Source organism: Hypanus sabinus, chromosome 1, assembly GCF_030144855.1.
Source record: "Hypanus sabinus isolate sHypSab1 chromosome 1, sHypSab1.hap1, whole genome shotgun sequence".
NCBI lineage: Eukaryota > Metazoa > Chordata > Chondrichthyes > Myliobatiformes > Dasyatidae > Hypanus > Hypanus sabinus.
Genome location: NC_082706.1, coordinates 6,124,844 through 6,151,514, shown reverse-complemented (window position 1 = coordinate 6,151,514; position 26,671 = coordinate 6,124,844). Strand labels below are relative to the sequence as shown.

Genomic DNA, 26,671 nt, shown 5'->3' with positions numbered 1-26,671 from the left:
AGTTTTCAATAAGATCCCCCCCCCCCCAACCCCATATTCTTCTAAATTCCTGTGAGTACAGGCCCAGAGTTGCCAAATGTTCCTCAAATGTTAACCCCTTCGTTCCCAAATCATCCTTATGAACATCCTCTGGACTCTCTCCGTTAACAACACATCCCTTCTGAGATGTGGTGCCAAAAACTATCAGCAATACTCCAAGTGCAGCCTGACTTCAGTCTTATAAAGGCTCAGCATTATCTCCTTGCTTTTATATTCTATTCCTCTAAAAATAAATGCCAGCATTGCAATTGCCTTCTTTACCACAGTCTGAACCTGTAATTTAACCTTCTGAGAGTCTTGCACAAGGACTGCTAAGTCCCTTTGCACCTCTGATGTTTGAACCTTCTGCCCATTTAGATAATCAGCACTATTTCTATGGAGATTTTAAATTCCTATGGACTTTTTTAAATTGGCCTTGGTATTAAATATTGTTTGCCTCATATAAATGCATGGGAGGATAGCGGGTAACAGCGCTTTACAGAACCAGCTGTAAGATTGGTCCCACTGCTGCCTGTAAGGAGTTTGTACATTCTCCCCATGACTGTGAGGGTTACCTTCAGGTGTTCCAGTTTCCTCACACATCCAAAGATGTACGGTAAGGATTAGTGAGTAATGGGCATGCTGTGTTTGTGCCAGAAGTGTGACGACACAGCTCAATTCTCACTGATTTGATCTGATACAAACAACACTTTTCACTGTATGTTTCAATGTATATGTGACTAATAAAGCTAATCTTTAAATCTTTATTTTTGAGGTTTGATAGAGACTGTCAGCATTTGTTATGGGCATCAGTCCTGATATTGGATGGTCCCAACATTCTCTATGTAAACACAACCACCTCAGTCTACCATAGGGTCTTAACTGAGAGTATCCACAAATTCCTTCAAGTGGGCCTGTATGAAGAGTTGGGGTAGGATCCTACATTATTGTATAAGAGGTTGCAGTGATAGTGAATACATTGGGTTATGATCTTCCAAAGTCCCCTGGATTTGAGAATGGTCCCAGAGAATCAGGCAATCACACATAAAATGGCCCTATTCAAAAAGGAAAGGAGACAGTAGGCAGAAAATTCAGTCAGTCTGGCATCTGTCATTGGAAAATGCTGGAATCTGTTGTTAAGGAAGTTGTAAGTTGTAGCATAACTTTCAGAAAATACAATAATGTTTTCTGGAAACATTAAGATAGTTTCATTGACATTTATTAGAACTCTTTGGGGTTGTAACAAACAGAACAGATGAAGGACAACCAGTAGATGTATTAGGTTTCCAAAAGATATTCAGCAGAATCCACAAGAAATGTTACAGCACAAGGTAAGAGCTCATGGTATAAGGGGTAATATATTAGAATGAGCCAAGAGCTGACAATTGCCAAGATCCTTTTCCGTAGTAAATACTGAAGCAAAGTATTCATTAAGTACCTCTGCTATCTCCTCCAGTTCCGTACATGTTTTTCCACTGTCATACTTGATTGGTCCTATTCTCTCACATCTTATCCTCTTGCTCTTCACATACTTGTAGAGTGCCGTGGTGTTTTCCTTAATCCTGTCCACCTTCTCATGGCCCCTTCTGGCTCTTCTAATTTCAATCTTAAACTCCTTCCTCCTATCCTTATAATCTTCTAGATCTCTATCATTACCTAGTTTTTTGAACCTTTCATAAGCTATTCTTTCCTTCTTGACTAGATTTACAACAGCTTTTATACACCACAATTCTTGTACCCTACCTTAGCTAAGGTCATTAGAAAGTCTACCATTAACTTTCCCTTTTCTTACTCTCCATCAGGTGTATCCATGTGCACTGGAAGATGTGCCTCAATTCAAAGGACTTCAAGATTTCTGTAGCACCTTTCAACTCTACCGGGGGAAAGTATATGGCAGTACAGAGGATCCATTGGTAGTGGGAGAGTTTAAGGTGATTGACACAGTCCATCCATTTGACCCATCCCAAAATTTCAATCTCTCAGGGTTAACATATCTTGAGATTTTTCATTGAATTTTTTGTTCAAATTGATGTTGTAGTATATTTGTAGCAGGAATTTGATCCTTTGAGTTAATGGTGATATCTGCACAGATTCTCGAGCCTTCATTTGCATCCAGTTATGTCAACCTCAGTGATTTGGCTCTGATGTGCTGAGGCCTAACTGTGTGTTCCAGTTTTCAGTCTTTCTTTGCAGACTCTTTAGAAATACTGAGAAAATTAAGCAATTCCTTGTAGAAAGGAAAAATTTAGTGTAATGCATGTTTGTACTAATCTGCCAAGATATTCAGAGATTCAAAATGTTGGACATAATAGAACAATAAGCTCAGTAGGTCAAATGTAGTCACCAACTTTTTTGTCACTCTCGTTTGGCTTTCTTTTCAGGGTTCATTTCGAATTTACCCTCTTCCAGAAGACCCAATGAAGCCTCTGCCCCCTCCCCAGTTTCGTCAATTGCCTTCTAGTGAACCCCAAGACTGCTTGGTGAGAGTTTATATCATTCGAGCTCTCAGCCTGCAACCTAAAGATCGAAATGCAATGGTATGTTTACCTACTGGAGAATATCTTAGGGTGAGGAGGTATCATTTGCGAAAAATTCATAATGCGTCTATGAGCTCTTGAGAAAGAAAGTAGTGATTAGCATTCTGTAATTAATTACAGAGCATCTTGATACACATTAAGTTGTAATCTGAGGGGCTGTACTTGACAGGGCAACGTAAGTAGATTCAGTACTAACTTCCAGAAAGAAATTGGCTAAATACTTGAAAGGGAAGTGGAGGAAAATAGTAAGGACTATCTCCGACACTTTGTTCTGGATTCACTGGCCACAGAAAATTGTCTATCAGCATTTGAGTCAATTCCTCTCAAAAACATGTGTCTCAATGAGATCATCTCTCATTGTCTTACTCAGTCACTCCTTGTAGGGCAAGTATAAGAACCCGCAGTGCCTTGTATCTCCATTTTGTTTAAATCTGAGAGTCTTTGTGCACAATGCACGAAAAGGTAATATACAGATACACTAAATAATTAGGAAAGCTAACAGAATATTAGTGTTTACTAGACAATTACTGGAATGGACAGGTTTTCTTGTGAGGAAAAATTCTTTGGATTATCCTTGTAACCACTGGTTTAGAAAAGAGAGAAGCAAATTGATTGAAATATGTAGAATATGGAGCAGAGAGAGAGTTTGTAAATTTGGTGGGAGCCTAGGATGTTGGGAATGGCAAAGGTGGAGCGCCACGGGAGAGATGTAGGACAGTTAGCAGAGAAGCAGTGTAAAGGGTGGGGCGGGGTGGCACAGGTGCAGTCACACATAGCCGTGAAACACCAGTCAAGTACATTTGATACTGAACAATTAGTTTATTGATCACTGGAGAATGTCTCTCTGGTGCTTTATGCTCCCTCCCCCTCATTTACTTTTTTCCTCAACCATGATTCCACTCTCCCTGTCCCTTCCCATTCTCAGTCCACAACAGAGACTGATATCAGAATCAGGTTTATCATCACTCTCGTATGTCATGTTTTTTTTTGTGTGTGGCATCAGTACAGTGCAATACATAAAACTTCAATAGTACTGTACAGAAGTCTTGGGCTATATATATGTGACTAAGATGTTTTCACAGTACTGTGTGTATATGCTATTTTTGTAATTATATATGTATATTCCTGAATCCTTCCTGAATGTATTAATTAATCTATATGAGAGGTCTTGACAGGTGGTTGTGGAGAAGATGTTGCTTTCTGTGGAAGAATATAGAACTTTGTCACTCCAAGGCCACTTTTTCTTTTCTCTGTCGGCATGAGTCTTTGCAACTCCCAAGTAGCAATGAAAGCTGTTTTTAAATATTTTTAAGGCAGAAGTGGATAGACTCTTGTAGGATGGACTGAAAGGTTATTGTGAGTTGACAGGAATGTGTAATAAGGTTACACTCAGATCAGTGGTGATCTTATTGAATGGCAGAGTAAGCTTGAGAACTCAGCTGGCCCTCTGGTACTAATTGGTTGATGTTGTATACTTGGATTTTCAGAAGGCCTTTGACAAGGTGCCACATATGAGAGTGTTTGAGCTGAAAGGTGAAATGCAGGAATACTTTCGAGAAAACAGTAGGCCAGATTTTGCTGAGTGCTTTGAAGATGAAGAATGGTTGCAGTAAGTAGTCTACTTAACAGACATCTGAACCAGTTGAACAAGTCTCTGCAAGGCCCTGGAGAAAATGTTTTGACTTCAAGTGACAAGATTCTTCTATTTAAAAGGAAACTAAATCTTTGGAAAAATCATGTTGCAAAAGGAAATCTTGAAATGTTTCCACTGCTACTTGGCTTGAGAGTGAGGAAGGATATCAGAAAGTCTTGAGTCTTTTTGAAAACCACCTGGAAGAACTGCAGAACAAAATTGAACAATATTTTCCCTTTTTTTCAACATGTGTATGACTGGGTAAGAGACCCTTTCTCTGACTCTTCTGCTCAGCCTGAGAACTTGAGTTTGAGAGAAGGGGAAGAACTTTGGGAGCTGCACTCTGATCATGTACTCAAGATGAGATTTACTGACCTGCCCCTTGGGAAGTTCTGGATTTCTGTGAAAGAAGAGCATCGTGCCATAGGAAAGGAATGAACATTTTGCTGCAGTTTTCAACTTCCTACATGTGTGAGCAAGCTTTTTCTTGAACAAGCATCATGAGCAAGGACAGAATCTTCTCATTTTGTCTGAAGGTGAAATTTGTCTGTGCTTATCTCAAGTTTGACCCAGAATTGAGAAATTTATTGTGTTTGCCCTATGAGTTTTTAAATTTTATGAAAGGGAAAGAAAGAAATTAATTTCAAGAAAGGTAAGCTAAGCTTAACTACCTGTTTTTTTTTCAAGAAAGGTTGGCTAAAACTTCATTCTCTGTTCAAAAGAGCACTGACAATTATTTTTGGATTATTATATCTACAATTTACCGATCATGCTGTGAGCTGTAGATGTAAATTTTTTATGCAGGTATTTCCAAGACTTAAAAATTATTTCAAGAGTTCCTCCAGGGAAAAAAGGTTAAGAAAGGCTGACTTAGACAGATTAGAAAAATGGGCAAAGAAATAGCAGATGGAATACAGTGTCGGGAAGTGTATGGTCATGCACTTTGGTAGAAGAAATGAAAGGATTGATTGTTTTCTAAATAGAGAGAAAATACAAAAACTGAGATGCAAAGGGACTTGGAAGTCCTTGTGCAGGATTTTCTAAAGGTTAATTTGCAGGTTGAATCTGTGGTGAGGAAGACATATGCAATGTTATTTATTTCAAGAGGACTGCAATATAAAAGCAAGGATGTAATGTTAAAACTTCTATAGTTGTACAGAGGAGAGCATTCTGACAGACTGCAACACTGTCCAGTATGGAGAGGCTACTGCACAGGACTGAAAGAAGCTGCAGAAGGTTGTAAATCTAGTAAGCTCCATCTTGGGCACTAGCCTACAAAGTATCCAGGACATCTTTAGGGAGCGGTGTCTCAGAAAGGCAGTGTCCGTTATTAAAGAGCTCCAGCACCCAGGTAGGCCCTTCACTGTTAACATCAGGTAGGAGATACAGAAGCCTTAAGGCACACAGTGAGCAATTCAGGAACAGCTTCTTCCCCTCTGCCATCTGATTCCTAAATGGACATTGAAGGTTTGGGCATTACCTCACTTTTTTAATACACAGTATTTCTATTTTTGCACACTTTTAAAAATCTATTCAATATACGTAATTGACTTACTTGTTTATTTATTATTAAGTTTTATTTTTCTCTCTCTCTGCTAGATTATGTATTGCATTGAACGACTGCTGCTAAGTTAACAAATTTCACGTCACATGCCAGTGATAATAAACCTGATACTGATAAAGCACTAGAGAGGAGTATTGTGAACAGGTTTGGGTGCCTTATCTTAGAAAGGATGTGCTTAAACTGAAGCGGGTTCAAAGGAGGTTTACGAAAATGGCTTGTCATATGAAGAGCTCTGAGCCTCTATTCAGTAGAATGAATGGTGACTCATTGAAACCTATCGAATGGTGAAAGGCCCTGATAGAGTGGATGTGGAGAAGATGTTTCCTATGAGGGGAAAGTCTAAGACCAGAGAACACAACCTCAGAATAAAGTGGTGACCTTTGAGAACAGTGTTAAGGAGGAATTTCTTTAGCCGGAGAGTGATGAATCTGTGGAATTATTTTCCACAGGCAGCTGTAGAAGCCAAGTCTTTAACTGTATTTAAGGCAGATGTTGATAGATTCTTGATTGCTCAGAGCATGAAGTGATACAGGAAGAAGGCAGCAGATTGGGCCTGAGAGGAAAATTGATCAGCCATGATGAAATGGTGGAACAGACTTGTTGGGCCAAATGGCTTAATTCTGCTTCTTTATCTTATGGTCTAATATGTGCATTTATAATTTGTTTAACATCCTTGCAAAATGGCTGTAACAGTTTCCTGTTTTAAAGATGCTGTATAAGATGCAAGTTATTAAGTTGATTTAGACTTTGTGTGCTTAAATGCTAGCAGCTGGAGTGATGAAATGTTTTGTTTGTCTTACTGGTTTATGGAATAGTATAACAGTCTGGTAGGTCCAAGCTAAAACAGGCCATCAAGTGTATTGCTAAGGCTACGTCCAGACTACACCGGATAAATCCGTAACCGAAGCTTTTTCTCTTCGTTTTTACCCTCCGTCCACACTAAAACGGCATTTTTGTCCCCTGAAACCGGAGCTTTTCAGAAACACTTTCCAGGGTGGGTATTTTTGAAAATGCCGCTGGGGCACATCAGTGTGGATGGGGTAACCGGAGAAATCTGAAAACACTGTCAGACGGCAGCGCGCCATTTCATTGTTTTCTTGAATGCAACCTAACAATTTCAGAACAGACGGCAATGAGACTGAAGCCAGAAGAGTTAGAAATGTATTCACCAAATACTTTGACCCATAACTTATTGAATAAATAAGTATACTGAATTCACTTTGCCCTGTTTTCTGTCCTTGCTTGTATGAAGGTGGTTTACCTATTTATGCAAGTACTTCTCTGACAATAGATGTGTAACTGCCCGATGTAACATTGTATGGAAATACAAGCTAATACTGATGCAGATATGTTTTACACATTTAACAAGATGTCTTGTTAATGTAACAGAGTTGGTCAGTTTTTCAATGTTCGTCGTCAGCTGGGTCATACAATCCGTGAACTCCCTGTCGGTTGCCTCTGTACGCTTCAGTATTTGTTTTTTTTTTACTTTTAAATCCTCCTGTGCAAGAGCCAACAGCTCCCCGTCATTTAAGTTTTTCTAGTCTGTAACTGAACGAACACGTACTGTCTTTCACAGCGAGATTCAACACCAAACATGTTGCTTGTTTTCGGTAGATGTGTCCTGTGCATGCGCGGTAGGAGGAGATTCACTGAAATCTCTGTTTCAATGTGGACAAAGATATTTTTTAAAACGCATAGTGTGGATGCCTATCATTTTTACGTGAAAAGTTATCGGGTCTAGTGTGGATGTAGCCTAAGTCATTGACTGTAACTATTCTCTTGATAGTGTGATACCTACATCAAGGTCTCACTTGGAAAGGTGTTAATTGATGATCGAGAGCACTATGTTCCCAATACTCTCAACCCTGTGTTTGGCAGGTAAGCTGTGTCCTAGGTTTAGTATAGTACAGTGAACTTGAACATTTAAACTGCGAAACAGACAATACATTTTACTTTGTTATTTACTGTTTCTCCCCTTGTTTTACAACCCACCTTGAGAGTAGCCTTGTTAGTCTTCCGATATTTCTGTTAAATTGTCAGCATTTTTGAGTTCTAGCTTTGTCATGGCTGTTTTTATTTCTTTCTCAAGATGTAAATGACACTGGTGCTTCCCTAATTGCCACTGAAATTAGTCATTTCAGAGGACAGTTAAGGGTTAACCATGTGGCTGGATCCAGAGCTACAAAGAGCAAAAGGTTTGAAAAATCAAAGAAACTACAGTTGTTAGAAATCTAAAACCTGTCAGAAATATACAACAGTTCTTTACTGCCCCACCTCACTCTCCTTGTTCCACAGGGATAACTCCCTCTGTGATTCCCTTGTCTATTCACCGCCCCCCCCCCCCCACTAACCTCCCTCTTGGAACTTATCCTACAAGCCGTCAAGTGCAACACCTTCCTTCCTTCACTTCCTTTCTCACCTCCATTCAGTGTCCCAAACAGACCTTCCAGGTGTGGTAACATTTCACCTGTGAATCTGCTGAGGTTGTCTAGTGTATCTGTTGCTTCCGATGTCTCCTCTACATTGGTGAGACCTGTCGTAAGTTGGAGGATCGCTTTGTTGAGCACCTCCACTGCATCCGCCAGAAGCAGAATTTCCTGGTGGGCCAACCATTTTAATTCCTATTCCCATTCCCATTCTGACATGTCAGTCTATGGCTTCCTCTTGTGCCATTTTATTTGAGTGTTATTTGTTCTCTTTTTATTGTTTGCATGATTTGTTCCTTTTTTGCACATTGGGTGTTTGATGGTCTTTTTAAATTGGTTCTATTAGGGTTTTTTTGTTTTTGTGGCTGCCTGTTGCCTGTAAGAAGACAAATTTCAAGGTTAAACATAGTATATACACTTGGATAATAAATGTAATTTGAAACGATTTCACTACTTCAACAAGAAGGAACTATGAAGAATTAGAAGTTATCAACAGTCATCTTGAATGTTACAACAAAATTGAAGATTTGGACGATGCAGTTCTGATGAAAGGTCTTGGCCTGAAATATCAACTATACTCTTTTCCATAAATGCTGCCTAGCCTGCTGTGTATGTTGCTTGGATTTCCAACATCTGCAGATTTTTTCTTGTTTGTGATTTGTATGATGCATTAGTCTAAAGCATACTATGAAGGAAGTCCATTATCTGTACTACACGTCTATATTGATTTTGTTCATTTACAGTCAATCAAAAGTACACACCACTGTATACTGGATGAATTCCTCTGTCAATAACTATTACAAAATAATACAGTTTTATAGTATTGTAGTAGTAGTATTGGTAATGTTCTAATTTATTCTGTATTTCATTTAAATACAAAATTTAGTACTCAATTAAAAGGTGGTTTGCCTTTTTATATACCTTTTAACTGTTTCCATGAAACTTAGGTTAATTAAGGAAGCCGCTTAATTGGGTGAAAATGTATGGGTCCCGATGTGTCTCAATTAACCAGAATCCACTGTATTTGAAATTCAACTAATTAGCTCCCACTTGCTGTGGCAAGATTTAAACATCAGTCTCCAGATCAATAATTCAGTCCTCTCGATACTAATTTATTAACTTTGCTACAGTCTTCCCATCTTAATTCATTATCTCCTTCTGCTTACCCTTAAAAGTATTCTTCCATTCCTTTCAGTTTAATGTATCTAATTTACCTCTGCTGTTTATCTCAAACACTTGTAGCAAGTTTCATATTCTAACTTTCTTTGAAAAGGATTTTTTCCTCAATCCTTGCTGGATATATTAATTAATCAATCCAGTTGGCAGAACGATCTCTGTCTACACTGTAGAATCTCATCATCTCTTAAAGGATGTCTGTCAGGAAATTCTAAATCTTCAACCCTCACTAGCTTTCAGCCTTTCCAGAGTTTGTTGGGTTGTATTTTGAGAACGTGTGATAATTATAATTATAATTAGAAACAAATTAGTACCAAAACAGAACATCCTGGAGATATACAGTAAGGTGAAGAAATGTTTCCGATTGATAACCATTCAGCAGAATTGGGGGGAGGACGTAATTGAAATAAATAATAGGAAGTATGGAATGGGAGAAAGGACCCATAAAATCTATGATAAGGTGGAAGGCAGGGGAGATAACCAAATAAAAATCTCTGCAAGTGCAAGACAAAAGGGGGAGGTAATGGGAAACATTTTGAAAACAAAAGGTAAGTCTAGTGGAGTTGTAACTGGGAAAAGTGGAATCTTTTTTTGAAATTGTTGAACTCAGTGTTGTCAGCTTGTAATGCAGATGGTCAAAGATGAGGCAGTTCTTTGGAGTACTTTGGAAAGTAGCAGGCAATACAGAAATGGGATGAAGAACTAAAAACACAAGAGATTGGCAATGAGATGTATGACTCCAAACTTGTGACCGTGCTTGCTGGCCAACAAGAGGGGCGAATGTGCTGCACCACGTTTACACAAACATTACCGACGTGTACTAGACGGATCCCTGCCCCCACCTCAGTTACTCAGCCCACATCTCTGTTATACTAATCCCAGCATACAGACCGCTTGTCAGGCGCTCCAGACCAGTTCAGAAGCAGGTGAAAACCTGGCCAGCAGGAGCCATCCCTGCTCTTCATGACTGCTTTGAGCACATTGACTGGCACATGTTCAGGGAGGCTGCAACTGATGGCGACTCTACCAACTTAGAGGAGTACATGGCATCAGTGACCAGCTGCATCAGCAAGTGCATTGATGATGTTACTCTGTCCAAGACCATCACTATACGTGCCAACCAGAAGCCATGGATGACTGCGGAGGTGCATGTGCTGCTGAGGACCCGTGACTCCACCTTCAGAGCAGGTGACAAGGCAGTCCTAACAACAGCAAGGGCCAAACTGTCCCGGGCCATCAGAGAGGCAAAGTGTGCACACGCCCAGCGAATCCACAGCCACTTCCAGGACAGCAGCGGCACGCGGCGCATGTGGAAGGTTCAACTACAGGACATCATCACCTGACTGTGCGGGTAATGCCTCCCTCCCAGATGTGCTGAACAACTTCTACGCTCGTTTTGAAGCAGAAAATGACGTGGTGGCGAGGAAGTCCACCCTTCCTCCAAATGAACAGGTGCTATGTCTCACCGTGGCTGATGTGAGGAGAACCCTGTGCAGGATCAACCAACGGAAGGCTGCTGGATCAGACAATATTCCTGGCAGAGAGCTTAGAGGATGTGCAGACCAGCTAGCAGATGTTATCACTGACATCTTGAACATCTCCCTGAGCAGCACCGTCATTCCAAAGTGCTTCAAGGTTGCCACCATCGTCCAAAGAAGTCTTCAGTGTCCTGCCTCAATGACGACTGTCCCGTTGCACTCACATCCATCATCATGAAGTATTTCAACAGGCTCGTCATGAGGCACATCAAGACCCTGCTGCCCCCCCTCACTGGACCCCCTGCAGTTCATGTACTGTCCCAACCGTTCAACAGACGTCGCCATTGCCATCACCCTCCACCTGGACAAAAAAGACACGTACATTCGAATACTGTTCATAGACTTCAGTTCAGCATTCAACAAAATCATTCCTCAGAAACTGATTGGAAAGCTGAGCTTACTGGGCCTGAACACCTCCCTCTGCAACTAGATACTAGACTTACTGACTGGGAGACCTCAGTCAGTCCGGATCGGGAGCAGCATCTCTAACACCATCACACTGAGCATGGGGCCCCCCAGGGCTGTGTGCTCAGTCCACTGCAGTTCACTGTGCTGTAACACACAGCTCGAACCACATTATCAAGTTCGCCGATGACATGACCGTGGTGGGTCTCATCAGCAAGAACGATGTCAGTATACAGCGAGGAGGTGCAGTGGCTAACAGACTGGTGCAGAGCCAATAATCTGTCTCTGAATGTGAACCAAACAAAAAAGATGGTTGTTGACTTCAGAAGGGCACAGAGTGACCACTCTCTGCTGAACATCGACGGCTCCTCGGTAGTGATTGTTAGGAGCACCAAATTTCTTGGTGTTCACCTGGCGGAGAACCTCACCTGGTCCCTCAACACCAGCTCCATAGCAAAGAAAGCCCAGCAGCATCTCTACTTTCTGCGAAGGCTGAGGAAAGTCCATCTCCCACCCCCCCATCCTCATCACATTCTACAGGGGTTGTGTTGAGAGCATCCTGAGCAGCTACACCTCTGCCTGGTTCGGAAATTGCACCATCTCGGATTGCAGGACCCTGCAGCGGATAGTGAGGTCAGCTGAGAAGATCATCGGGGTCTCTCTTCCCGCCATTACAGACATTTACACTACACGCTGCATCTGCAAAGCAAACAGCATTATGAAGGACCCCACACACCCCTCATACAAACTCTTCTCCCTCCTGCCACCTGGGAAAAGGCACTGAAGCATTTGGGCTCTCACAACCAGACTATGTAACAGTTTCTTCCCCCAAACCATCAGACTCCTCAATACCCAGAGCCTGGACTGACACCAACCTACTGCCCTCTACTGTGCCTTTTGACTTGTTTGTTATTTATTGTAATGCCTGCACTGTTTTGTGCACTTTATGAGTCCTGGGTAGGTCTGTAGTCAAGGTTTTTTTTGTCTGTGTTGTTTTTACGTAGTTCAGTGTAGTTTTTGTACCGTTTCATGTAGCACCATGGTCCCGAAAAACACCTTGTTTTTACTGTGTACTCTACCAGCAGTTATGGTCGAAATGACAATAAAAAGTGACTTGACTTGAGAGTCTACAAATCTGTCAGCCGAATGACAAGCAACTGCTATGGTGGAATAGTCAGCAGTCAATGTCAGGGTTTGAAGATAGCTTAGTGAAAGCTACAGGGAGAAACTGCTCAGCAGGGTGGGATGGGAGAGAAAGCATCTTGGGGGGAAAGGAGATTACATTTTTTTTCCAAATTTAATGTTCCTAATGGTCATATTTGTTCCTGCAGAATGTTTCAACTTTATGCCACCATTCCATTGAATAAAGATCTCAAAGTTGAAGTATATGACTATGATATAGTCACTCAAGATGATAAAATTGGTGAGACAATAATTGACTTGGAAAACAGATTCCTGTCACGTTTTGGAGCACACTGTGGCCTGCCCCAAACATACTGCACGTAAGTTGATTCAAACTTGGGCACCTCAGGAGAAATTTGATTATTACAGGATTACACTAACTCCAATTCAGGCTTCTTGGTAAATATATCAACCCACTTTCTTCTACCCCATTCTCAGAGGCATGTCTTCAGCCATCTGGCTCTTGGTTCTGAAGGATTCCCAAAAACACAACTTAAACAGGGTCACTCTGATATATGTATAATAACAGAAGGTGGCAGTTCTATTATAATGGCTTCTCATAGAGCAGCCAAAAAAATACATGCCCTGCCTTTTCCCCATGTTCCTTAAAAGCTTACAAAAAATAAGATAAAATTTCAAAATTTAGTCTGTATTTTAATGACTTTGATATAATAAATTATGGCACATGTTCTTAATTCTGTGTCTCTGCCTAATCCCATAACTCTGCTACCCCCATTACTCTAGAAAGTAGGTTACTCTGCCTCTCTACCTGGGGGAACCTCTCCTTCTTTGAGACATTCCATAGATCATTGATTCTCTGCCCCTGCTGATGTTGAAAGCTGGATCATTGGAAGTATTTGATAGATTGATGGTTAGACCAATATATAGGGTAAATGGCACAGAAGAGAAGTTGAAATTACTATTGATTAGCCAAAATCATGGGCAGCCTTGAAAGATTAAATTCTTCCTATTTTCTTGTGTTCTTACGTAGATGCTACTTTTGGTCACCTGAACTAATATCCTCCTCATTTGGCTCAGTGTTCACTTTAACTGTAAAACATTTTTCCTGTACAAAAGGCAAATAGAGTTGTAAACTGGTTGTGGTTTCTGGTTGTGATGTTCTAGCCATCTTAATTTTGGGGCAGGCTCAACTGATCATCCTGTACCCATTGATTTATATACTTAGATCAACTTTATTCATTGTCTCTGTCAGTATATTCCTGAGTCGACCACTTGAGCCTAACCCACCATTCAGTATGATCATGACTGACCTGCCCATGACTCATCTCCTACCCCAGTTTCCCATTGCTCTCATTTTCAAAAATGTATTAAACCCACCCCCATGACCTGTCGTTCACAACCCTCCTGGGTTGAAAATTCCAGGCAGTAATGGTTTTATGTTAAAGCTATAATCCTTGGGCTTCACAGTGGAACTGTTTCTACTGACAGGAGAAGGGGCAAAGGCTCCTTTAAACCAGTCACTGGCACCTTAAAACCAGTTGCTTCTGGCAGATGGGGCTTGTCAGATGTGGTTGGCAGCTCATCTAGGAGAAGGAAAACTCTGATCTCAAGCCTCCACTGCCATGAGGCTATATCACTCATTGGGAAGGCTTCAGGAATAAACCCTGAGGGAAAATCTGGAGCTGGAGTCCCTAAGACAGTCCTACATTGAGTTCAATGCTGACTGGCAACTCCTGCAATGCTGCTGATGCCAAACTATCAGTCTCAGCCTTTCCTTTGGCTGTGTGGAGAGGGGGAGCCTGCTGCATGGCCAACAACTTGCTTTCCATGTCATACTACCCTGGTTTGTGTATCACATGAACAGTTAAGGTCGTAATGTCTATGGTCAACCCTGACCAAAGGAGAGCCACTAAAAAAAGGGTGGAGGGCACTCAGTCATTTCCTTTATCAAAGCTGATCTTGCTAGATTTTAGGATATGAGTGGAATCAAGTACTTTAGGGATACAGCAGGAACAAGTGCTAAGGTAGAAGATCAGGTATGATCTTATTCAAAGGTCAACAAAGATCAAGGGGCTGGAGGGCCTACTTGTACTTATATTTGTTTAATATTTAAAGAGATTTAGATTTAAATTTATTTGTCACATGTACAGTACTGTGCGAAAGTCTTAGGCACCCTAGTTTTATTGTTGTTTGTTTTTAGAAGATATGGTTTCCACAGAGCCTAATCGTAACATCGTTGAAGCTGCCTGGAACTACCTGGAGAGGCAGAAATAAGCAAGTCCAGCCGAAGTTGGCAGAAGAACAGTGATAAGTTCTGCAAGATGCTTGGACCAACCTTACAGCTGATTTTCTTATAAAACTGCACAACAGTATACCAAGAGAACTGATGCAGTTTTAAAGGCAAAGAGTGGTCACCAAATATTAATTTGATTTGGTCTTTTTCTGTTTACTGCTCTTTATATTAATTTTTTTGCTATTTAGAAACTTGTCAGTTCATTATTTTTGAAAGCATCTTCACTTTACAGATATTTTTCTGTGCCTAAGAGTTTTGAAATTACTGTACATCAAAACATCACTTTTGATAAGACTTGACAATACTGTACATGGAAACATCAAAACATACAGTGAAATGCGTCATATGTGTCACCAATCAACACAGTCGGAGGATGTGTTGGGGGCAACCAATTAGCGTTGTTCTGCTTCTGGCACCAACATAACATGTCTACAACTCACTAACCCTAACAAGTACATCTTTTTGGAGTGTGAGAGGAAACTGAAGCACCCAGAAGAAACTTGCGCGGTCACAGGGAGAACATACGAACTCCTTCCAGACAGCGGTGGGAGTTGAACCCTGATCAGTGATCACTGATGCTGTAGAGCATTGCACTAACCACTAGGCTACTGTGCCACTAGTATGTCCTTTTTGTAAGTGTGATAGGAAGAACCTTAGAACTGTGCCATTGACTCCTTACATGTAGAATCAATGTTACTATCCCATGTCTGAGGATCTAGAGGGCTGCTTCACTTTCCCTGAGTATTTGAGCATTGAACCAGAAAATACTGGCCAGAAATCTACTGAGCAGACTTCCTCTTCTGTATATTGGTTGAGAGTGAAGGAATGTAAATTAATTCTCAGAAAAATGGAGAATAAAATGGATTGTATTTAATATATTTTTTTCTCCCCAGAGGTGGCCCCACTCAGTGGCGAGATCAGGTGAAGCCAACAGAACGATTGATTAACCTATGCAAATTGAAGAACTATGCATTACCTGTATTTCACAATGGAGGGCAGAAGATTAGTATTGGAGATGAGATATTCCTGCTGGAGGAGTTTGGTAAGGTGGAAGTCCATGTGGAATGGACTGTGTGCATTGTATGTGTCAAGATGATTTAGAATGAAATACATGGCAATAATTGGTGAAAATTCCAAATTGGAGCTGAACGTGAATTGAATTGCCAATTCTGAAAATAAATCTTCAACCCCCATCGTGGTGTTTCTTATTTTAACTTAGTTTCTGTGGTGCATTAATAAATTAATTTTATGCTTTTGGGCAGAGCTATCCAGCCAGTCCTCTGCTCCTTCGAGTTTCCCCACTGTCCTTTATTTATTTTCCTTTCTGGTTTTTATCTACATCTTATTTGATTGATTTTCCATTATCTTTTCATGCCAGTGCATTTCAAATTACAACTTGCTACATGAGTATTTTCCCCCCATGTTGCCTCTGGTTTTTTCATACCATAAAATTGTCACCTCTTTCTTTACCTTGTCACAGGAAACAATTTATTCATGTCACTCTATCAAAACCCTTAGTGAATTTAAACACCTCTGTCAAATCTGTTTTAATTTAATCATCATTACTGTTGTATAACAGCCCCACTTTTTTTATCTTCATATGACTGAGATCGCCCTTGTTCTTCTAAAATCCAGCAAGTACAGGCCCAAAGCCATCAAATGCTCCTTATATGTTAAGTCTTTGATTCCCAGGATCATTCTTGGGGGGAAAATGCCCTGTTAAGAGATGGTGTTCCTTGAGCTAATGTTGGCCCTCATTGGAATAACAGAAGGCCAAAGACAGAGATCAAAGTGGAAGTGAAGAATTAAAGTATCAGACAACTGGAAATTCATGGTACTCTTGAGGGATCTTTAAAAAAATATAAAGATTAACTTTACTTGTCACATGTATATTGAAGTATACAATGAAGTCTGTCCTTAACATCAAGTCAAATCAGCAAGTATTGTGCTGGGACAGTCCACAAGTGTCATCATGCATCAACATAGCATACCAACAACTTACTAACCTAAACACATATGTCTTTGGAATGTAGGAGGAAACCGGAGCATCCGAAAACCCATGTGGTCACGGGGAGAACATACAAGCTGTTTACAGTTAGCGACAGGAACTAAGCACCATTCTTAGAGAAGAGTAATGTCAAACAAAGCTGCATTATTAACACTTTCTTGCTTCATTTTTGCATCAGATCGCTAAACCCCTAGAGGGTGTGGAGCTTTTTTTTAAAAACAAATGGGAAGCTGTTTAGTCAAAGCTACCCCAAATCTCAGTGGTTAAATTGGAGCACATACAATACAATACAGTCCTTGATCTGAAGCATGGGGGAGGATGAGCCTTCACTCAACATCTGCAGGATAAATATCCTCTTAATAGGCATCCGTCAGTCTCGTGAGACCATGGAATTGTGCTTTGGAAGGTTTCCAGGTTGTATGGAAGGCTGGCAGATGCCCATGCTGCAAGTCTCCCCTCCCCTCCCCTCTGATGTTGTCCAAGGGAAGGACACTAGGGCTGATACAGCTTGGCACCAGTGTCATCGCAGAACAGAGCAGTTAAGTGCCTTGCTCAAGGACACCACGCTGCCTCAGCGTAGGCTTGAACTAGCGACCTTCAGATCACTAGATCAACGCCTTAACCACTTGGCCATGCGCCAACACATAAATATCCTCTACCATACTACTTAATACTGCATTGCACTGCCCTCTGACAATTTGGGTTCATGGCAAGACTCAAAATAGGAACCACTTCCTATATCTCAGGAGCCACATGAGAGCAAGCTAACGCCTAAATTGTTTTTTTCCGAATGCTGACACGGAGAGATTACTAAAACAAAAGAAAAGTTTCAAATATATGCTTAAAGCCTCCTTAAAACAATACTATTCCCACAAAATCCTGGAAATCTCTGGTCTATGATTTACTATCAGATTAGGTATACAGAAAACATCTCTGAGAATTTTCCTCCCACAAAGCAAAGAAACACCTGGGAAACACAATGAAGAGAATAGAGAATGACTGGGGTGGGGTTCTTTAATTGTGTAGGCTGCCTTCCTGAGGTTGCAGGAAGTGTAGACAATCATAGGAGAAGGAGTACCGTTTGTTAATTTCTGTGTCTTGGTCTGTCTCTCTTATTGATTAATTGAACCATTCACTTTTCTTTGTTGCTTTACAGAGGTGAAGAAGGTTCCTTATGCATTCCCAGGTCCTCCAGAAGAACGCCTTGCACTGCATGTCCTGCAACTACAGAATCTAGTGCCTGAACATGTGGAGACAAGGACTTTGTTCAACAGCACACAACCAGGAATTGAGCAGGTCAATTTCATGTTGCCTGATGTTCTAAACATTCTCAATGGTGCAGTATTACTGTTCTTGGGCCACTCATTTCTTCTTACAGTCTCAGCAAAGAACAGGACTTACTGAATCTCTATGTAATTATAGGATAGCTAATGTTGAGCCAATGTTAGACCATTGTGGGGAAACTTTTAGGAAGAACCAAACAGACCAGGCAGTTTTGTATAACAAAGAAAGTTTTGTGGGTAAGATAATAGAGGTCTTTAAAACTGAAGGTTTTGTCATAAAGAAGAGGTAGAGGTGGATGTATTTGATCTGATTACACATGAAAAGGGTTAGGTGGCAGGGAGAGACATGTGGAGTTCTAATGGAGCTGAAACACAGTGCAGCCTCTTTCAGCTAGATGTCCTTGTAATATGCTGTGAATTGTTCAAGGAAGCTAATCTATAGTAGAGCAAAAATTAATGATTCTTAAATAGAACCTTAAAATTGTGAAAAGTTACATATACTGAAAAGCAACACTGTAACATAATTTCTTGTGCAGGGGAAAATACAGATGTGGATTGATATCTTTCCCAAAAACCTGGGGCCTCCTGGTCCACCCTTTAACATCACCCCACGGTCCCCCACCAGGTGAGTGCAGATGCCAGCCGGATAATTTGTCATACTTGCTGTATGTATTCTCCAGCCAAGTCATAATATAATCTAAGATGATTCCAGGGTGCTGTATTCTCAGTGGGTAGTTCACTTCCTTGGTGGCCAGTGCAGAGATCCTAGGAGCATCATTACAGCCCTGCTCGGCTAATCTACTCATCACAAGCCCTTGCCTTGCCTTTTTCTCCCGACTTCCTATCCATCTATTGCGATGTTCTTGCAGTGATAATCAAAAAACTGTAGATGCTGGACATCAAAATTAAAACCAGAAAATGCTTGAAAACCTCAGCAAGTCAGGATGCATCTATGGGAAAAGAAACAGTTAAAGTTTCAGATCAAACGCCCTTCGTTAGATGAGAAATATTGGACCTGCAACATAACTTTTGTTTCTGTTCCTGCTGTTGCAACCTGACCTGTTGATTATTTCCAGTATTTTCTGTTTCTGTTTTTGACGTTCATGGGATTTACCTGTGACTGACTTTAAGCTAACCTCCGAGGAAAGCTCTGGTGATTCCATTGCTGATGGGTGTACAAACCAGAATGCAAGTTTGGTTCCTCCTTTATGCATTTTTTCTGTTCCTCTGTATGTCTCCATCTGGTGTAAGTCTCTTAACTGGTTACTCTCATCTCTTGTTTTTTTGGATTACTTAAGTCTTGCTACCTGTAAGAGAAATATACAAAGCACTGGCTAGGGCTGGAACTGCAAATCCACCCCAAGCCCCCTTCTCACTCTTCTCTACTCCCATTGCCATCCACCCACCCCTAAAAATCCTTTGTACAGCTTAGATGAATAGTTAACTAAGTGGGCTATCAGAATTATTTTGACAAGGAGAAAATGGCATAATTTTAAGGTGATTGGAGGAAAGTATATAGGGGAGATGTTAGAGGTAAGTTTTTTTTTACACAGAGTGGTGGGTGCATGGAACGCCCTGCCAGGAATGACAGAGGCAAATACATTAGGGCATTTAAGTAACTCTTAATTAGGCACATGGATGATTGAAAAATGAAGGGTTATGTAGGAGGAAATGGTTAAATTGATCTTAGAATAGGTTAAAAGGTCGGCACAACATCATGGACTGAAGTGCCAGTACTGTGCTCTAATGTTGTGTTAAGTCATTGGCACTCCTCATTAGTAGACCTAGTCGTAGATTAACCTTTGTACTAATGCCTGCTAATGGAAGTGGGTTGAACTTTTGGCTTGGCCATGTTATCTGGACCTTTTCTGAAGAGTTTCCTCTGGGGATTACAGATACGTCCTTCGCTGTATTGTCTGGAACACAAATGATGTTATTCTGCAGGAAACCAGTGTCATGGGAGAGAAGATGAGTGACATCTATGTTAAAGGGTAAGAAGAATGTCCAGTAGATTAAAAAGCAAACACACTGGAAGTAATCATCAGGCATAGAAACATAGAAAACCTACAGCACAGTACAGGCGGCCCACAAAGTTGTGCTGAATATGTCCCTACCTTAGAAATTACTCGTCTTACCCATAGCCCTCTATTTTTCTAAGATCCATGTACCTATCCAAAAGTCTCTTAAAAGACCCTATTGTATCCGCCTTCACCACCATTGCCGGCAGCCCATTCCACACACTCTGCATAAAAAAAAAAAAAAATTAACCCTGACATCTCCTCTATACCTACTCCCCAGCACCTTAAACCTGTGTCATCTTGTGGCAGAGTGTGGCAGCCACTTCAGCCCTGGGAAAAAGCCTCTGACTATCCACACGATCAGTGTCTCTCAACACCTTATACACCTCTATCAGGTCACCTCTCATCCTCCATTGCTCCAAGGTGAAAGGGCTGAGTTAACTCCACCTATCCTCATAAGACATGCTCCCCAATCCAGACAACATCCTTGTAAATCTCCTCTGCACCCTTTCTATGGCTTCCACATCCTTCCAGTACAGTACTACAAGTGGGTCTGACCTGGGTCCTATATAGCTGCAACATCACTTCTCAGCTCCTAAATTCTTCTTGTTTTGTAATTTATTTTTTATTGAAGTTCATCATCAAACAAACATTTCCATAAGATGTATTTCAGACATTGTACATATATATCATAAATCTCCATGAAGTATTTATCTGAGGAACACACTTATAGAAAAGAGTCGAAAGAAAAAAAACAAGCAAAAGGAAAGAACTATGTATAAGTAGGGAGTGATTTTTTTACAACAGATTCATTGATTTGTGAGAATAAATTCAGGCCTATGAGGCATCATGGAGTTAAACCATTTTTCCCAGTATGAATCAAATTGTTCCAAATTGGATAAAATTCTCTTATGTTTGATTGGATTTAATAGCCCATTGACATTAAAAGAAATGAATTTTACCTTGTCTTTAGCCATCTGTATTTATCAATGTATATCAATGATTTCAATGTATCATTGAAATCAGAATAAAATTTAATCGATCTACTCCCTGAACAAATAAGAACCAAGAAATGCAAATAATAACAAAAATGCAACGAACGTGCGATTCCAAGGCTGAGGTCTCTAGTAGATGACCCTGCGTTGAGCTAGAGGAAATGTCTAGCTGTGGGGAATAACCCCTCCTACTTGTGAGTTGAGGGCCCCCATTGCAGTATTCATAAAAGTCAGTGAACAAATCCATTACACAGAAAAGATTTCCCTGTGTACACTTATATATACACACACACACACACACACACACACACACACACACACACACACACACACACACACACACATACACATATTAATATATATATATATATACTCATTTTGGTGGGGAAAAAGGAGTAAGTGAGTGAATAAAGAATAGCAACTAAGTAATATAAAATCCACATTATAATAAGTATTTCTCGAGATAGGTATATCACCGGGTACTTTTGCTTCCATTTAGCTTCTCAACATTTTTAAAAGTTAGCCAAACCTTTTGGCTCTTCTGAAGGGGGTGAGGACTGTCTTTGGGAAACTCCCAGTCTCTTCCTGATATATTTCTCTCAGCCTCCTCCCGTCTCCTGCCTTCTTGATTCTCGCACTATTTCCCAAATGGAGCGGGATAATTCCACAGTCAGGCTTTCCCTCGTTTTGGCCACGCTGTTGGGCAACCCTCTGGCCTTCATGTCTGTAGTCGCCTCTTCCACCGTCTGGTACAATCGCGTCCCGTTGTCATAAAACATTCGAAGTTTAGCAGGGTATGGAGTTTGAAAACTAATCTTTTTTTGCTTTAGTACTCGCTTTACTTCAGAGTATTCCTTGCGTTTATGCAGGACCGCGGCGGGGGGGGGGGGGGTAATCTTGGTTGAAATATATTAATTTATCGTTGAAAAACAATCTCTTCTTACCCCAGGCCCTTCGTAGAATCTCCGCCTTGGTGCTATACCAAAGAAATTTAATAATTATTGAGCATGGCTTTCTATCCTGGGTAGGTTTCGGGACAAGCGCGCAGTGGCTCTTTCGACTTCCAGCTTCATAGCTGAGGGAAGATCCAGCGCGTCCCGCAGTAACTTTCCAACAAACTCCGTCATAGATGAGCCCTCCACCCCTTCGGGAACGTTGTAGATTCTGATATTTTTCCGCTGTGATCTTCCCTCCAGGTCAAGCAGTTTACCTTCTTGGTGATGTAATATTTTTATTGTCTTACTCAGTATCCGTTCCACGTTTTGAACGCGATCTTTCACCTTCTCAATTCGAGTCTCTGCCACCGCTATTTTTTGATTGACACTGACGAGCTCTGACTTAATATCACGAAGCTGCTGTTTTATATCTTTCTGGACCTCCATTATTTCTTTCAGGATTTCGAAGATATTCGCCACTTCGCCTGAACAACGCCCAGCTTCCGCCACGCTAGCACGTGGTTGGGTAGGAGAGCCGCTCACTGCACTCCTCTCGGATGCAGGCTCTGCAGTGTCGCTTTTTTTAAATTTCCATTCCTTTTCCCCATTCTTGCTCCTCTTTTCAGTTCTAATATTTTTCAAAAAATATTATATTTGATGGGTTAAGGGGCTTAATACGCATTTTTCCAGAGGAGCTAGTGACTTAAGCTGCCATTCTCGATGATGACGTCACCGGAACCCCTCAGCTTCCAAATTCAATTTCACGATTAATGAAGGCCAATACACCATATGCCTTCTTAACCACAGAGTCAACCTGCGCAGCTGCTTTGAGCGTCCTATGGACATGGACCCCAAGATCCCTCTGATCCTCCACACTGCCAAGAGTCTTACCATTAATACTATTTTCTGCTATCATATTTGACCTACCAGGCAACTGGCATCTGTAGAGAGGAACGCAAAGTTAATGTTGCCATCTGTTAGCTCCTGCATGTCACTGAACTTTTGGTTCCCCTTTATATCCCTGGATCTTGAAACTTGTTTTATCTCCTAAATATTCCCGGTTCTGTTAAATGATCGGTAGACTGGAATAGTTTCAATTTCTCTCTCCGTCCCTACTGACTAACGTGCTGAGTATTTCCAACATTGTCTGTTTATAATTTCAGATTTCTACTAATATGAAAAAGTAAAATGATAGCAAATGTTCACAGAGAATCATTATCATTCTTCTGGAGTTGGAAGATCAGTTTCTTATCCAGACAAAAGTACTGTTCACAGAATTCTGATGAAGGATTGTTGATCTAAATAGTAACACATTTTCTGATTTCAAGACTCATTTCTTTTCAGCAGCAACACACGAGGACTGAAGGAACTCAGCAGGTCAGCATCTATGGAGGGAAATGGACAGTTGAGGTTTTGGTTCACAATTCTTCATCAGGACTGCATCAACCATCTCTTGTGTTTCTGAGTATTTTCAGCAGTTTGTTTTTATTTCAGACTTTCAGTATCTGCAGTTTATTTTTGCTCTACAAGCACCCTTCCCTGAGTTCTTTCTGGTATGAGTGTGGCTCATTATTCATTTACTGACTGTAGGACTGAGGAAACAGTTGGTGAAGTTATATTGGCCTTGGTAGGACATGGAGACACAAGAGACTGCAAAATACTAGAATATGGAGCAATGTAGAAGTAGTATTGGAGATGAAGAGTATTGGCCCAGATGAAGAGTTCCAATCCAAAACATCAACTATTTCCCTCCATAGATGCCTTCTGACCAGCTGAGTCAGCTAATAAAATTAAAAATTCCTTTATTAAAGAGCCAATTACCAGTGGAATCAAAATGAAACCCTTGTTCTTACAAGTCAAAAAATCCATCAGTTTTGTTGAGATTAACCTCAAGACTGCTCTAACCCTAACCTGCTAAGTTCCTCAAACATTTTAAAGTTAAGACAACAGGATTTTACCCCTGCAAGTTATCACTTAATTTGATAATGTGGGTTTTTTGACATATGATTGTTTCATGATGACTATTATTAATGCTAACTTTTTAAATTCGGGATTTATTGAATTACTAGAATTTAAATTCCCCATCTAAACTCTTATTTCTGGATCAATGGTTTAGGCCCCTGGAAGTTGTTCAGAAAGGATAATTATGTAACTTCTTATATTTGAGCATTTTGGCCAGCAGACCACAACTCATTATTTCATTAAGCCTAATTGATAGTCAAATAAAAGTACATTAGTAACAGAAGCAGAAGTAGGCTTAAAAGGCACTTCAAACCTGTTTTGCTATCTAATAAGATTATAGTTGATCTTACCATTTTTTTTTTGGCTTTACTTCCATAACTCTTGATTTCCACGGTTTTGCACTTCAGTGGTTAAATAAACTTTCCTTCATCTCAGTTCTAAATAGCAGACTTCTTTTCCTGCTACTAAAACCCTTGAAATGGGCTCTTCTGCTGAGGACAAGTACCTCTCAGTATAGATGGTGGCAAGCCTTCTTAAGAACTGTGCATTTCAATGAGAACACTTAACACCCTTCAGAGAAGATAGATCCATTATACTGATCAATTTGACCACTTGTGACAATTCAACTCTACAATAATGAATTTATATTGGTCCCTCTCCTTTTAGCTAAGGAAACAAATTGATTATTCAAGGTGTGCTTTCAACAAGCAGTTATAATTGCAGCAAAACTTGCTTAAAATACCACAACACTCTTTAATAAGGCCAATGTACTTCCAAAACTAAAATATTTCTCCCCAGCTCTTTACCATGTAATCTCCAAGGAAAGGCAAGGTGAAAATTCAAGGAAAAAGAATAAATTCCTGAAAATATTTTGCTCATATCCCTCTGAAAGTTAAAACAAGTCAGGAGATTGCAGTTGACAATTTTTTTTTTTCTGACACCTTTTATATACTTTTATATAAAAGTAGTCTTGGTCCTGTGTGGTAGTGTAGTGGTTAGCATAACGCTATTACAGCATCCGCAACCGAGCTTCAATCCTGTCGTAGTCTGTGAGGAGTTAGTATGTTCTTCCCTTGACCACATGCGTTCCTCTGGATGCTCCATGTTCCTCTCACATTCCAAAGGCATATGAGTTAGCAGCCATATGGGTGTAATTGGATGGTGCAGCTCGTTGTATCGGAAGGGCCTGTTACAGTGCTGTACTCGTAAATAAATAAATAAAAACTGGGGGTAAATTATAATCTGCAGTTGCTGGAATTCTGAGATAAAAGAAGAAAGTGCCTTAAACGTTTGGTTAGTCAGGCAGCATCTGTAGAGTGAGAGAACAGCCGAATGGTTTGGGCACACTAGTGACCCTGGGTGTCACAAATTCTCCATCCATACTCAATTTAGCTATCTTTCTGTGGCCTCTTGCATTGTTCTAATGAGGCTCAGCATAAACTATTACTACCTCATCTCCTGTTTTGGGATATTCAAATTCCATCCTGTATTCAACAATTTCATTGTATCACAACTGGCCAGTTTTGCTATTGGTTTAGCCAACTATTATATAAAAAATTTTTTCTCTTCACAGACACTGCCTAACTTACTGAGCATATCCAGGATTTCCTATGGTGTCAGCAACAACTCTGATTTTCAGTTCACAGGCTTTACCTGTACTTTTGGATTCTCCCTCTCTGACTACCTTCATTAATCTGTTAACTGGATGGCAGTTTACACATGGGGGTTAGTTACCCAGACAATCCTGTTATTGTTCCTCTCCGAGCCTTGTAGTGCATCGGGTGGCAATCTTGCTGTTTCTTTAGCATTTGTCTGTTTCTTTACAAAGCCAAGCGCAACTTAAAAAGGTCTTCAAGGAGCTGGACGGATTCGAACCTGCAACCACTTACTCAAAAGTACAGTACAGATGCCACTACACCACCAGATGGCTTAGACAATCCTGAATTCATTTTAATAGAGACTTTCCTGTTGTCTTAACAACCTTCCCCCAACCTCTCAACTTAAAACTATTTTTTGTTCTCATATCTCCAATTTTGATGAAGGGTCTTATACCTGAAATGTTAACTGTTATTCTCTCCATAGATTCTGCCTGACCTGCTGAGTGTTTCCAACTTCTGTTTTTGTTTTGGTCCTGATTAAGGTAACACCTGAACAAGACATGGTTATCATTCAGAGGAAGGATATTTCATACTTTCTTCTTCAATAACTCCAGAATGGGCAATCTTCCCCATCACCTTTATAACAGCAGTTTGGTTAAAGGAAATTCTCCCTTAAAGAATTCGCAAATTACTATCAAAGAGAAATCTGAGATACAGAATAAAAATTTCCTCTCATGGAATTGATGTCTTTTTTTTAAATTTTCAGCTCATTTCTTGGTGCATATGCAGGTAAAGTGGCTTTGTATTACAGTAATATAGATGTTTTCTGGAAAGGCAAACACACTCCCTCTCCTTCCATAAATTGGCAGTTGCCTGTAGTTTCCCCACGGTTGTAAGGTGTGTATCATTGGTGGCTCCCAAATCTGAAAATAATTACTCACATTTTACCTTCACTAGCTGGATGATTGGATTGGAGGATAACACCCAGAAAACTGATGTCCATTTTAGATCTCTGGATGGAGAGGGTAGCTTTAACTGGAGATTCATTTTTCCTTTTGAATATATAGAAGTGGAACGAGTCCTTGTCATCAGCAGAAAGGTAAGGAACAAGTAACAGTAGAATAATTATATGACCT

The 26,671-nt window shown here is 40.4% G+C and overlaps 1 protein-coding gene across 1 annotated transcript in view; it reads left to right on the top strand.

The window, feature by feature from the left end:
• The window catches only part of LOC132401505 (myoferlin-like), a 152,534-nt gene that overhangs the window by 104,450 nt on the left and 21,413 nt on the right, over nucleotides 1-26,671 (top strand). Inside the window, exons 32-40 of the mRNA XM_059983881.1 lie at nucleotides 1,821-1,949; nucleotides 2,400-2,555; nucleotides 7,542-7,633; nucleotides 12,632-12,802; nucleotides 15,630-15,778; nucleotides 17,901-18,040; nucleotides 18,564-18,652; nucleotides 19,923-20,018; nucleotides 26,493-26,634. Coding sequence (XP_059839864.1) covers nucleotides 1,821-1,949; nucleotides 2,400-2,555; nucleotides 7,542-7,633; nucleotides 12,632-12,802; nucleotides 15,630-15,778; nucleotides 17,901-18,040; nucleotides 18,564-18,652; nucleotides 19,923-20,018; nucleotides 26,493-26,634 — 1,164 coding nt within the window. The remainder of the gene's footprint in view (nucleotides 1-1,820; nucleotides 1,950-2,399; nucleotides 2,556-7,541; nucleotides 7,634-12,631; nucleotides 12,803-15,629; nucleotides 15,779-17,900; nucleotides 18,041-18,563; nucleotides 18,653-19,922; nucleotides 20,019-26,492; nucleotides 26,635-26,671) is intronic.